At 52.7% G+C, this 12,507-nt stretch overlaps 1 protein-coding gene across 1 annotated transcript in view; it reads right to left on the bottom strand.

Annotated features, from left to right (window-relative positions):
* LOC101000289 (interleukin-3 receptor subunit alpha-like) overlaps nucleotides 1-6,846 on the bottom strand; it is a 33,311-nt gene extending 26,465 nt beyond the window's left edge. The window contains 2 exon segments of the mRNA XM_031661841.1: nucleotides 1,429-1,513; nucleotides 6,564-6,846. Coding sequence (XP_031517701.1) covers nucleotides 1,429-1,492 — 64 coding nt within the window. The 5' untranslated portion in view covers nucleotides 1,493-1,513; nucleotides 6,564-6,846.
* Between the last annotated feature and the right edge of the window lie 5,661 nt (nucleotides 6,847-12,507).

Raw genomic sequence — 12,507 nt, 5'->3', positions numbered from 1 at the left:
TTCCCAAGTAGTTGGGACGAGAGGTGCACGCCACCATGCTCAGACTTTTTTTTTTTTTTTTTTGAGACGGAGTCTCGCTCTGTCGCCAGGCTGGAGGGCAGTGGTGCGATCTCGGCTCACTGCAAGCTCCGTCTCCCGGGTTCAAGAGATTCTCCTGCCTCAGTCTCCTGAGTGGCTGGGACTACAGGTGCCCACAACCACGCCCGGCTAATTTTTGTATTTTCAGTAGAGACGGGGTTTCACCGTGTTGGCCAGGCTGGTCTGGAACTCCTGACTTCGTGATCTGCCCCCCTCGGCCTCCCAACGTGCTCTGTCGCCCAGGCTGGAGTGCAGTGGTGTGATCTCGGCTCACTGCAACTTCCGCCTCCTGGGTTCAAGCGATTCTCCTGCCTCAGCCTCCCGAGTAGCTGGGAGTACAGGGTCCTGCCACCATGCCCGGCTAATTTTTGTATTTTTAGTAGAGACAGGGTTTTACCATGTTAGCCAGGCTGGTCACGATCTCCTGACCTCATGATCATCCACCTGCCTTGGCCTCCCGAAGTGCTGGGATTACATACTTGGGTGCGGTGGCTCACGCTGGCAATCCCAGCACTTTGGGAGGCCGAGGCGGGTGGATGATCATGAGGTCAGGAGATCGTGACCAGCCTGGCTGGCCGGGCACAGTGGCTCGCACCTGTAATCCCAGCACTTTGGGCAGCCGAATCACTTGTGGTCAGGAGTTCAAGACCAGCCTGACCAACATGGCAAAATCCTGTCTCTATAAAAAAAAAATAGAGAAATTAGCCGGGCGTGGTGGCGGGCACCTGTCATCCCAGTACTTTGGGAGGTCGAGGCAGGCGGATCACTTGTGGTCAGGAGTTCAAGACCAGCCTGACCAACATAGCGAAATCCCGTCTCTATAAAAAGAATACAGAAATTAGCCGGGCGTGGTGGCGGGCACCTGTCATCCCAGCGACTCGGGAGGCTGAGGCAGGAGAATCGCTTGAATCCAGGAGGCGGAGCTTGCAGGGAACTGAGATCGCGCCCCTGCACCCCAGCCTGGGTGACAGAGCGAGACTCTGTCTCAAAACAAAACAAAAAAGAAAAAAGAAAGAAAATGAAAACAGAAGATAAACCACGCAGGAAACTGACAATGGTAAACTGGCACTCCAGATCCCAGCGTGCGACTTTCATCCAAAGACCTCACAAGGCGTCTGTGTCACCACCAGGTGCCTGCCTGTGACATCGTATTGCAGTTGTGCCAGACGCTGTGTTACAGGGAACTTGGCGACGGGTACAAGGAGGTCTCTGAGTCATTCCTGACCCCGCCGCACGAGACTCTGCCATGCGTTCAACATGGAAAGTCTCCCCGAAGAACAGAAGGTGACATTGTGCGTTTGTCCCCCGCCCCCCCACCCTCCACGGTCGATTTTTTTCTCCAACTCTTACCCTCCTTGGTTTGCAGGAGACAGGGCGTGGCGACCAGGAGCAGCGTCAGCCAAAGGAGGGTCATCGGGAAGGACGGAGGTGCCTGCTGGAGGAGAACGGAGAGTCAGGCAGCGGGGACTGGCTGTGAAACTGGGTTGCAGGTAACGCAGGAGCTGCTTCTGGAGGGAAAACTACTGAGTGTGCATATGTGTATGTGTGTGTGTGTGTGAGTGCGCACAGGCACCTTTGCACACGCATGTAGGTTGCAGTGTGCTTGTACATGTGTGCATTGTGTGCACGAATATCCGTGTGTGTGTGTGTACGTGGGTGTATATGTGTGCATGCCTGTGCGTAGCCATGTCTGTTTGCACGTTTGCACATGACCGCGTGCATGCCTGTGCACACGTGTCTATAAGCATACATGGCTCTGTGCCTGCCCATCTGTGTACATTTGTGTGCCCACGTGTATCTGGGTGCACACATACGTGTTTGTGTGTTTTCTTTTCTGTGTGTGACAGAGTCTCGCTCTGTCATCCAGGCTGGAGTGCAGTGGTGTGATCTCGGCTCATTGCAACCTCCGCCTCCCGGGTTCAAGCGATTCTCCTGCCTCAGCCTCCTGAGTAGCTGGGATGACAAGCACCTGCCACCACGCCCAGCTAATTTTTGTTTTTGTTTTTTGAGACAGAGTCTCGCTCTTGTTGCCCAGGCTGGAGTGCAGTGACGCGATCTCGGCTCACTGCAACCTCTGCCTCCTTGATTCAAGCGATTCTCCTGTCTCAGCCTCCCAACTAGTTGGGATTACAGGCAGGCACCACCACGCCTGGCTAATTTTGTATTTTTAGTAGACATGGGGTTTCACCATGTTGGCCAGGCTGGTCTCAAACTCCTGACCTCAGGTGATCCGCCCGTCTCGGCCTCCCAAAGTGCTGGGATTACAGGTGTGAGTCACTGCACCCAGCCTACATTTTGTATTTTTTAGTAGAGACAGGGTTTCGCCATGTGGGCCAGGCTGGTCTCGAACTCGTGACCTCAGGTGATCTGCCTGCCTTGGCCTCCCAAAGTGCTGGAATTACAGGTGTGAGCCACTATGCCCGGCTGTGTTTGTGTGTTTTCATGCATGCAGATACACTCAGTGCTTGTGTGTTTTCATGCGTATGTATCTGTGCGTGCGTTCCATGCATACACACATGTGCATACACCAATATACACGCATGAGGGTCTGCCCGTGTGCGTGCCTGCATGTGCCTGAAAGTGCATATTTATGTGCATGCATGTGTGAATGTATGTGTACAAAGGTGTTTGCATGAGTGTGTATGTGAGCATGTATGTGCATTTCTGTGTGTGTACGCATCTGTGTGTGTGTCAGCCTTTTCATTTTGAAAGAACCTCTACCGGCCGGGCGCGGTGGCTCACGCCTGTCATCCCGGCACTTTGGGAGGCCGAGGCAGGTGGATCGCCTGAGGTCAGGAGTTCAAGACCAGCCTGGCCAACATGGTGAAACCCCATCTCTACTAAAAATACAAAAATTAGCCGGGCGTGGTGGCAGGTGCCTGTCATCCCAGCTACTCGGGAGGCTGAGGTGGGAGAATCGCTTGAACCCGAGAGGCAGAGGTTGCAGTGAACCGAGATCACACCACTGCACTCCAGCCTGGACAACAGAGAGAGACTCCACCTCAAAAAAATAAAAATAAAAAAAGAAAGCAGATGAGGTCACATGTATGTTAATTATCTTGATTTAGCCATTCCACAAGGCATATACATATTTCAAAACAGGGTTAGACACCACAAATATATACAATTTTGTCAATTAAAACAATAATTTTTCACACGCCTGTAATCCCAGCTACTCAGGAGGCTGAGGCAGGAGAATCGCTTGAACCTGAAAGGCAGAGGTTGCGGTGAACCGAGATCGCACCACTGCACTCCAGCCTGGGTGACAGAGTGAGACTCCGTCTCAAAAAAAAAAAAAAAAAAAAAAAAAGGATAGTCTGTTCTTGGCTCCGGCTGTATCCACAAACCAGGAAAACTCATCCCCTGTGGCACAGCGGGAAACTCAGATGACAAAGCAATGGAAGGAAGTTTAATTAGAATTATGAGTCAACACAGACAGAAATTCTTAAGTGGCTGCAGTTACCGTAACAAAGGGGTGCAGGGCCTCAGCCTCCTGGGCTGGAACTGTTTCCCATGTCCCAGACAGGGTGGTTCTCCTACACCGTGCTGTGGGGTGATACTTTTCTTTCTTTTTTTTTTCTTTCCTTTTTTTTATTTTTGAGATGGAGTCTCGCCTGTCGCCCAGGCCGGAGTGCAGGGGTGCGATCTCGGCTCACTGCAACCTCCACCTCCCGAGTTCAAGAGATGCTCCTGCCTCAGCCTCCCGAGTAGCTGGGATGACAGGCGCCCGCCACCACCATGCCCAGCTAATTTTTGTATTTTTAGTACAGACGGGGTTTCAGCATGTTGGCCAGGCTGGGCAACAAGAGTGAGACTTCATCTCAAAAAAAAAAAAAAAAAAAAAAAGGAAGTGCTTCTAATTGAATGAGGGATAGAGGACGGGCCTGCATCGCTTATCGGCTGAAGGCATTTACTTGAGTGAAGTCTCAAAATCATACAGGGCTTCGGGTGTGGCGGGGAGGTACTCAGACGCATTTTTTTGTTCTTCTATTTCTAGAGATGGGATCTTGCTCTGTTGCTCAGGCTGGAGTGCAAAGGTTCAATCATAGCTCACTGGAACCTCGAACTCCCGGGTACAAATGATCCTCTCAGCTCAGCCTCCTGAGTAGCTGGGACTATAGGCGTGCACCACCATGCCCAGCTAATTTTTTAATTCTTTTTTTTTTTGTTGGGACTGAAGCATGTTAGCCAGGATGGTCTCGATCTCCTGACCTCGTGATCCGCCCACCTCGGCCTTCCAGAGTGCTGGGATGACAGGCATGAGCCTCCGCGCCCGGCCATTTTTTAATTATTTTGTAGAGACAAGGTCTCACTATGTGGCCCAGGCTGGTCTCAAACTCCCAAAGTGCTGGGATGATAAACATGAGTCTCAGTGCCTGGTCCTCAAATGCCAATTTTAATGGGCTGTCCTCAAACCCATCACCACCATAAATAATGTGTTTTTTGTGTGTTTTGTCTTGAGACGGAGTCTCACTCTGTCGCCCAGGCTGGAGTGCAATGGTGCGATCTTGGTTCACTGCAACCTCCGCCTCCCCGGTTCAAGCAATTCTCCTGCCTCAGCCTCCTGAGTAGCTGGGATGACAGGCACCTGCCACCACACTCAGCTAATTTTTGTATTTTTAGTAGAGACGGGGTTTCACCATGTTGGCCAGGCTGGCCTCGAACCCCTGACCTTAGGCGAACCTCCCTTCTTTGCCTCCTAAAGTGCTGGGATGACAGGTGTGAGCCACCGCGCCCAGCCTACCATCTTTTAAAGAACCAAATGGCTTTAGCATCAGTAGGCCTTGCAAGGCAACAGGCAGTATCTAGAGTCTCCATTCGGACAGAGTCTGTGTTCAGCTCAGCCAAGAGACCAGGGGGTGAGTGCCCATAGTGGCCACACGGTCCAAAGTGTGCTGGGCACACCACGCACAGTCACACTTGCCTGTAGGGGCCGTGGTCCAGGAAGACACCGGAGAACGTTGGGACATCTGTGCTCTTAACATTTATTGATTAATATTTTCGCTGGCGAAGCGCGGTGGCTCACGCCTGTCATCCCAGCACTTTGGGAGGCGGAGGGGGGGGGTGGACTGCCCGAGGTCAGGAGTTCGAGACCAGCCTGACCAACATACGAAACATACTAAACATACAAAATCTCTACTACTCTACTAAACATACAAAATTGCTACTAAACATACAAAAATTAGCCGGGCATAGTGGTGGGTGCCTGTAATCCCAGCTACTCAGGAGGCTGAGGCAGGAGAATGGCTTGAACCCGGGAGGCAGAGCTTGCAGTGAGCCGAGATCGCGCCATTGCACTCTAGGCTGGGCGACAGAGTGAGTCTGTGTCTCAAAAAAAAAAAAAAAAACAACAACAAAAAGGAAAAAAACCCCACCACTTCTATCTTCTAGAACATTGTCGTCACTCCAAAAGGAGACCCCAGGTCCATTAAAGACCCGTGCTTCCCCCACCCAGCCCCGGCAACCAGTCATCCACTTTCTGTCTCTGTGGATTCGCCTGTATCTGGACATAGGGAATAAATGCAATTGTCTGGACACTATGTATCTTTTTGTATCTGGCTTCTGTCAGGAAGCATGATGTCCTCAGTGTTCACCCACATTGCCACCTGTGGCAAAGCCCTGTTCCTTTTCATGGCTGCATAATATTCCACTGTGTGGATGGGCCACATTATATTTCTCCATTCATCTATAGAGGGGTATGAGGGCTGTCTCCACCTCTTGGCTACCGTAAATAAAGCTGCTTGTTCCTTTTCATGGCTGCATAATATTCCACTGTGTGGATGGGCCACATTATATTTCTCCATTCATCTATAGATGGGGGTATAAGGGCTGTCTCCACCTCTTGGCTACCGTGAATAAAGCTGCTTGTTCCTTTTTCATGGCTGCGTAATACTCCACTGTGTGGATGGACCACATTATATTTCTCCAGTCATCTATAGAGGGGTATGAGGGCTCACGCCACCTCTTGGCCACTGTGAATAAAGCTGCGAGGAGGGACCTGAGGTTTCACCAGCCGTCTGGGACATTCTGAGTCCCACCAGCCTTTGAAAACCACTGAGAACGGCATGAAAAGACTGGGGTCCCAGCACCAAAAGCGGCTACCCGGCTGGCAGTCAGCCCACCCTGGGCGTGAGCTCTTTCACTAGCTTTCTAATAAACAGAGAACCCTAGGCATGTGTGGGTGTTTACATTTTTCTAGCAAGCACGCCGAAAAACCGGAAAACACAGTAACATGACTTCTAACGCTATCACCTTTCTCAACCCAAGGCGTCTAAGATGACATGACGGCTTCCAGCACGCGAGCCACATACCAACGATGAATGAGATCGCAAGCATCCCTCTTTGGTACCGGGCCGTTCAACGTGCCGTGTGGTACCCACGGACGGCAGGTCTCAGCGGAAACCGGTTCGGTGCCAATGAATGCCCCGTGTCTTCCAGGACGGATTTAGGAACCCACCGTCCACCGCCTCCCGTGCTTGCCGTACCTTAAATGCAGATCCAAGTCCTGTGTGGAAGAAACAGCATGAAAGGTGTCTCTGGAGTGTCCCAGTCTCTAGGATGTTTCTGATATTTTCCCTGTGTGTGCTAGAAGCAGCTTCCCCGAAGACAAACCGAAGGTTATCCTCCCAGATTGAGCTGTTTTATAAGCTCCAGCCGGGGCCCCACCCCGGAAAGTCAGACCCAATGGGGGTCAGAGACCCCCTTTCTCTCCCACGGGCTGGGATCCCGGGGGTCAGCAGGTTCGTAACCCGCGGCAGACTTTCCTTGAAAGATTCTTTCTTTGAAACTTGTCATGTTCCCCGTTCTCATTTTTTTTTTTTTTCTGCCAGTGTTTCTGTTTGCTATAATTAGAATTCAGGCTATAGCTATTCAAGCAGGATTGGGCAACTTCCTGACAGAGTAAATTCAGCCCTGGAGGGGTGAATGCTGGTATCCAGGGGCTCCTGCCTGTGTCTCCTCCCTGTGCCCAGACAGGGGAGGTGGCTCCCGGTCTCAGATGACGGATCTTATTAAAGATACGTTAGTGGCCAGGTGCAGTGGCTCACGCCTGTCATCCCAGCACTCTGGGAGGCCGAGGTGGGTGGATCATTTGAGGTCAAGAGATTAGGGGCCATCCCTGACCAACATGGTAGAGCTACATCTCTATTAAAAATAAAAAATTAGCCAGTCATGGTGGCGGGTGCCTGTAATCCCAGCTTCTCCAGAGGCTGAAGCAGGATAATAGTTTGAACCTGGGGCGGAGGTTACAGTGAGCCAGGATGCTTCCACTGCACTCCAGCCTGGGTAATAAGCAAGACTCTGTCTCAGAAAAAAAAAAAAAAGATATCGTAGTGGTCAGGCATGGTGAAACCACACCTGTCATCCCAAGCTCTGGGAGGCCGAGGCAGGTGGATCACCTGAGGTCAGCAGTCGCCGAGACCATCCTAGCCAACATGGCCGAAACCCCGTCTCTAGTAAAAAATAAAAAAAATTAGCCAGGCATGGTGGCAGGTGCCTGTAATCCCTTCTTCTCGGAGGCTGAGGCAGGAGAATAGTTTGAACCTGGGAGGCAGAGGTTACAGTGAGCCAGGATGCAGGCTGCACTCCCAGCCTGGAGTGATACAAGACTCTGTCTCAGAAAAAAAAAAAAAAAGATATCAGTGATCAGGTGTGGTGGCTCACGCCTGTCATCCCAGCTCTGGGAGGCGAGGCAAGGTGGATCACCTGAGGTCAGGAGTTGAGACCAGCCTGGCCAACATGGTGAACCCTCGTCTCTAGTAAAAATACAAAATTTAGCCAGGCATGGTGGCAGGTGCCTGTAATCTCAGCTTCTCCCATGGCTGAGGCAAGAGAATTGCTTAAACCCGGGAGGCGGAGGTTACGGTGAGCCGGGATGACGCCACTGCACTCCAGCCTGGAGTGACAGAGTAAAAACTCCCGTCTCGAAAAGAAAAAAAAAAAAAAAAAAAAAAGCCCTTTGTAAAGTCCAGCCCCGAATGGGGCACCCACCGACGTGTCCCCGGCTTCCCTTTCCAACGCTGAAGTCTGTTATTTCTGTTTGCTCAGCGCACACAATCCCAGACACCCTTTCCCCTCCCTCTGAATTTATCAACTGTGTCGTTCTTGGCACCCTTTTCAATTCCAGCCCAACCTCAGCCGGTCCCTGGAGCCCCCACCTTGCAGCCCGGTTCCTCTTTTTTTTCCCCAGGCTGGAGTGCGTGGTGCGATCTCCGCTCACTGCAAACTCTGCCCCAGGTTCAAGCGATTCTCCTGCCTCAGCCTCCCAAGTAGCTGGGATGACAGGCGTCTGCCCACCACGCCCGGCTAATTTTTTGTATTTTAGTAGGATGGGGTTTCTCCCACATCGATGGCCAGGCGCCAGTGAACTCCCTGACCTCAAGTGATCTGCCAGCCTCGGCCTCAAAGAATGCTAAGGATGACAGGCGTGTTCACTAGAAACCGAGCCCTGCCCCAGCTTCTTCTCTCTCCACTGCTGTTCTAGGGTGAGTTACCTCTCTCCCCACCGCCCCCTAAATTGACGTCCACCTGGAGTCTCAGAACCTGACCTTACTTGGGAAGAGCGTTGTTGCTGATATAATTAATTCCAATGAGATTTTCTGGGAACACGTGGACTCTAAAGAGGCAGTGACAGGTGTCCTTCACAAGGAGATAGAGGCGCCCAGACCCAGAGGGAGGAGGCCCGCGTGGAGGCGGAGGCAGGAGCTGGGTAATCGTATACAAGCTGGGCCTGGAGCCCCAGGAGCTGGGAGAGGCGGAAGGAGCCTCCCCTACCATAGAGCCTCCGGGAGGGAACTAGATACACCTGCAGTGAATTAAACTATAGCATCCCAAGAAAGATCTGTCCGTGTCCTAATGCCCAGACCTGGAATAAGGCCTTATTCAGCAATAGGGGAGCTGCAGATGCTGGAAATCAAGTGAAGGAGTGAGGAGATCCTCCTGGATGAGGGTCTTAAAGACAGCAATAGTGTCCTTCTGAAGAGACAGAAAGAGGAGGCCTTGAGCCACAAGAGGGAGGCCGAGGGAGGCGGAGGCAGAGACTGGAGTGAGTGTGGCCCTGAAGCCCAGGGGCCTGGGAGCCCCAGGGGCTGGGAGGGCGGGAAGGGCCTCCTGGGAGCCTCCGGGAGGAACTGGGTCACCTGCGGTGGGTGAAGCTACTGGCAGAAAGATCTGTCCGTGTCCTAATGCCCAGACCTGGAATAAGGCCTTATTCAGCAATAGGGTCTTTGCAGATGCTATTAAGTGAAGGAGTGTGAGAGGAGATCCTCCTGGATGAGGGGGGGTCTTAAATCCAATGACAGGTGTCCTAAGAGACAGAAGAGGAGACACAGACCCAGAGGAGGAGGCCACGTGGAGACGGAGGCAGAGACTGGAGTGATGCGGCCACAAGCCCAGGGACGCCTGGAGCCCCCAGGAGCTGGGAGAGGCAGGAAGGATCCTCCCCTAGAGCCTCTGGAGGGACTGTGACCCTGAGAAAGCTGAATCTCAGACTTCTGGTCTCCAGGACTGCAAGAGAATAAATGTCTGTTGTTTTAAGCCGTCCAGTTTGTGCTCATTTGTTTTGGTCAGCCGAGGCACCCACAGCACCCAGTCCCTGGGTGGTAAAAGTCCTGCCTCCCCCAGGGATGGAGTCCTCTCCTACTTCCTCCTACAGGTTCAGAATTCACATCTTGTTTTTGGAGACGGAGTCTCGCTCTGTCGCCCGGGCTGGAGTGCAATGGCGCAATCTCAGTTCACTGCAACCTCTGCCTCCCGGGTTCCCGCCATTCTCCTGCCTCAGCCTCCTGAGTAGCTGAGATTGCAGGTGCCAACCACCGCTGGCTAAGTTTTGCATTTTTAGTAGAGACGGGGTTTCACCGTGATGACCAGGCTGGTCTCAACTCATGACCTCATGTGATCCACCTGCCTCGGCCTCCCAAAGTGCTGGGATGACAGACGTGAGCCACGGCGCCCGGCCCAGAAGTCACATGTTGTAGAGAATTCAGGCATTTCTGAAATGAGCGGCGTTGGACGTGCAATGCCCATTCCCAGCACAGACGGCTCGGTCTCGGGTCCCCCTGGGTCTGGGACCCTGCTGTAGGCAGACACGGGTGACAGGTGAACTCACAGAAGAAGAAAGCACATCAAAGTCCTACGGTGAGACCCTGAGAGCCTGCAGCTGAGGACACAGCTGGGCCCGTGTGCGGAGGCACCCGTGTTCGACGCCGCCATGCCCTTGGCGTTCTGGGCAGAGGCTGACTCTGATGCACCAACCTGGGTGGGGCATCGCCCACCAGCTCTGGGGAAACAAGGGCCTGGGAAGGAGAGGGTGGAGACGGGCACAGGCGGGAACACAGGGGGACTTGAAATGCAGGAGGAGGTGCCAGGCAGGTCCTGGGCAGAAGCGTGGAGATGACAAGGGGATGACGAGGCAAAACTACCCCACGCTTTTACCTCAGAACAGCTCAGTGCAGCACACAGGAAAAGCCGTGGGAGGAAGGAAGAGAGAGTACTCCAAAAGTGTGATTTGGGAACTAATGACTTTCAGTTTCCACTGTATTTCTCAGAAAAAAAAAAAAAGAGAGAAGGGACAGGAGGAAGACCAGGCACGGTGAAACACTCATCATCCCAGCACTTTGGGAGGCCGGTGGGTGGATCACCTACAAGGTCAGGAGTTCAGGGCAACTGGCAACATGAATGAAACCGTCTCTACTAAAAGCAAAAAAGGTAGCCAGAAGTGGTGGTGTGCACCTGTAATCCCACACTACTCCAAGAGGCAGAAGAATCCTTTCAGCTTGGGGAGGCGGAGGTTGCAGTGAGCGAGATCTCGCCACTGCACTCAGCCTGAAGTCACAACAGACTCCATCTCAAAATCGGCAAAACTCCTGATTCTTGTCTCCAGCAGAGTAGAGCCATAGTTTGCACCTGCGTGATTTTTATTTATTATTTATCATTATTTACTTAATTTTCATTTATTTGGTGGTCACTCTGTCGCCAGGCTGGGTGCAGCAGCGGATACCCTGTCACTGCAAGCTCCGCCTCCCAGGTTCACGCCATTCTCCTGCCTCAGCCTCCAGCTGGGGCCGACAGGTGCATGTGCCACCACGCCTGGCTAACTTTGTGTATTTTAAGTAGAGGCGGGGTTTTCACCGTGTGGGTCAGCCTGGTCTTGGACTCCTGACCTCAGGTGATTAAGCCCGCCTCGGCTAAAGAGATGCTGGGATTACAGGCTGTGAGACAAACAACTAACCACCTAATTTTTTTTTTTTTTTTTCCAGAGACAGTCTCATTCTGTCTCTGGGCTGGAGTGCTATGAAGTGAGATGGAGTGCCAAGCTCCTGCAGCCCAGCCAAACTCACTAGACTCCAAGTAGTCCCTCTCTCAGCCTCCCAGTAGTTTGTGGAGATAGTGTTCATTTCTTTTTTTTTTTTTCTTTTTTTTTTTTTTTTTTTTTAGGCGGAGTCACAAACTCTGTCGCGCCCGAGCTGGAGTGCAGTGGCGGATCTCAGCTCACCAAGCTCTGCCTCCGGGTTTTACGCCCATTCTCCTGCCCCGCAGCTCGAGTAGCTGGGACTGCAGGCTCCCGCCACTCGCCCGACTAATGTTTTTTGTATTTTTTTAGTGAGGCGGGGTTTCACCATGTTAGCCAGGATGGTCTCGATCTACGAGCCTGCAGTGATCCGCCACGCCTCGGCCCTCCCAAAGTGCTGGGATTACAGGCAGAAGAGCCACCCGGCGGCAGCATCCGGCTAATTCTTAATTATTTTATAGAAATGGGGACGCAGGCTGAGTGCTGGCGGCTCACGCCTGTCATCTCAGCACTTTGGGAGACTGAGGCTGGATGGGTCAGGAGTTTTGAGACCAGCCTGGCCAGCATGCGTGAAACCCATCTCTACTAAAAATACAAAAATTAGGCGTGGTGAGCGGGCGCCTGTAATCCCGCTCAGGAGGAATCAAAGATCAAGTCGATCGATCGATCATCGATCAGGTTCGGCAACGCCAAAACGCAAAGATCAGGCTTGCCAAGCGGGCGGCGGGCAGATCAGGGCAGCTCGAACGATGCGTGCCAGATCTGGGTCAGGCGCAGGTCGATCCGTTGGTGCGTGGCGATCCGTTGGTCAGTTTGGGCGATCCATTTTCCGGTCCATTTTAAAGTGCCCGTCCATTGGGTATTCCGTTCGATCCGTTGCGTTGGAATCAAGGGAGGAGGAGGAACAGAGAGGGAGGGAGGAGGAAGGGAGACAGGGAAGGGGAGGAAAGAAGGAGAGGAAGAAGGAAAGAGACAGGAAGAGAGGAGGGAGGGACAAGAAGCGAACAAATCTCAAGCAGACGTGAACCAGGTCGTGGGTGCTGCTGGAGTCAGGGCCATTTTATCGTGAGGCCTCAGATGGCAGGGAAGACAAGGCTTTGGGGCCTCAGGGTGCGTGGTCGAGGCGGGGATGCGGTGAGAGA

The sequence above is a fragment of the Papio anubis genome, unplaced genomic scaffold (genome assembly GCF_008728515.1).
Source record: "Papio anubis isolate 15944 unplaced genomic scaffold, Panubis1.0 scaffold264, whole genome shotgun sequence".
NCBI lineage: Eukaryota > Metazoa > Chordata > Mammalia > Primates > Cercopithecidae > Papio > Papio anubis.
This window is presented reverse-complemented; position numbering and strand designations above follow the sequence as displayed.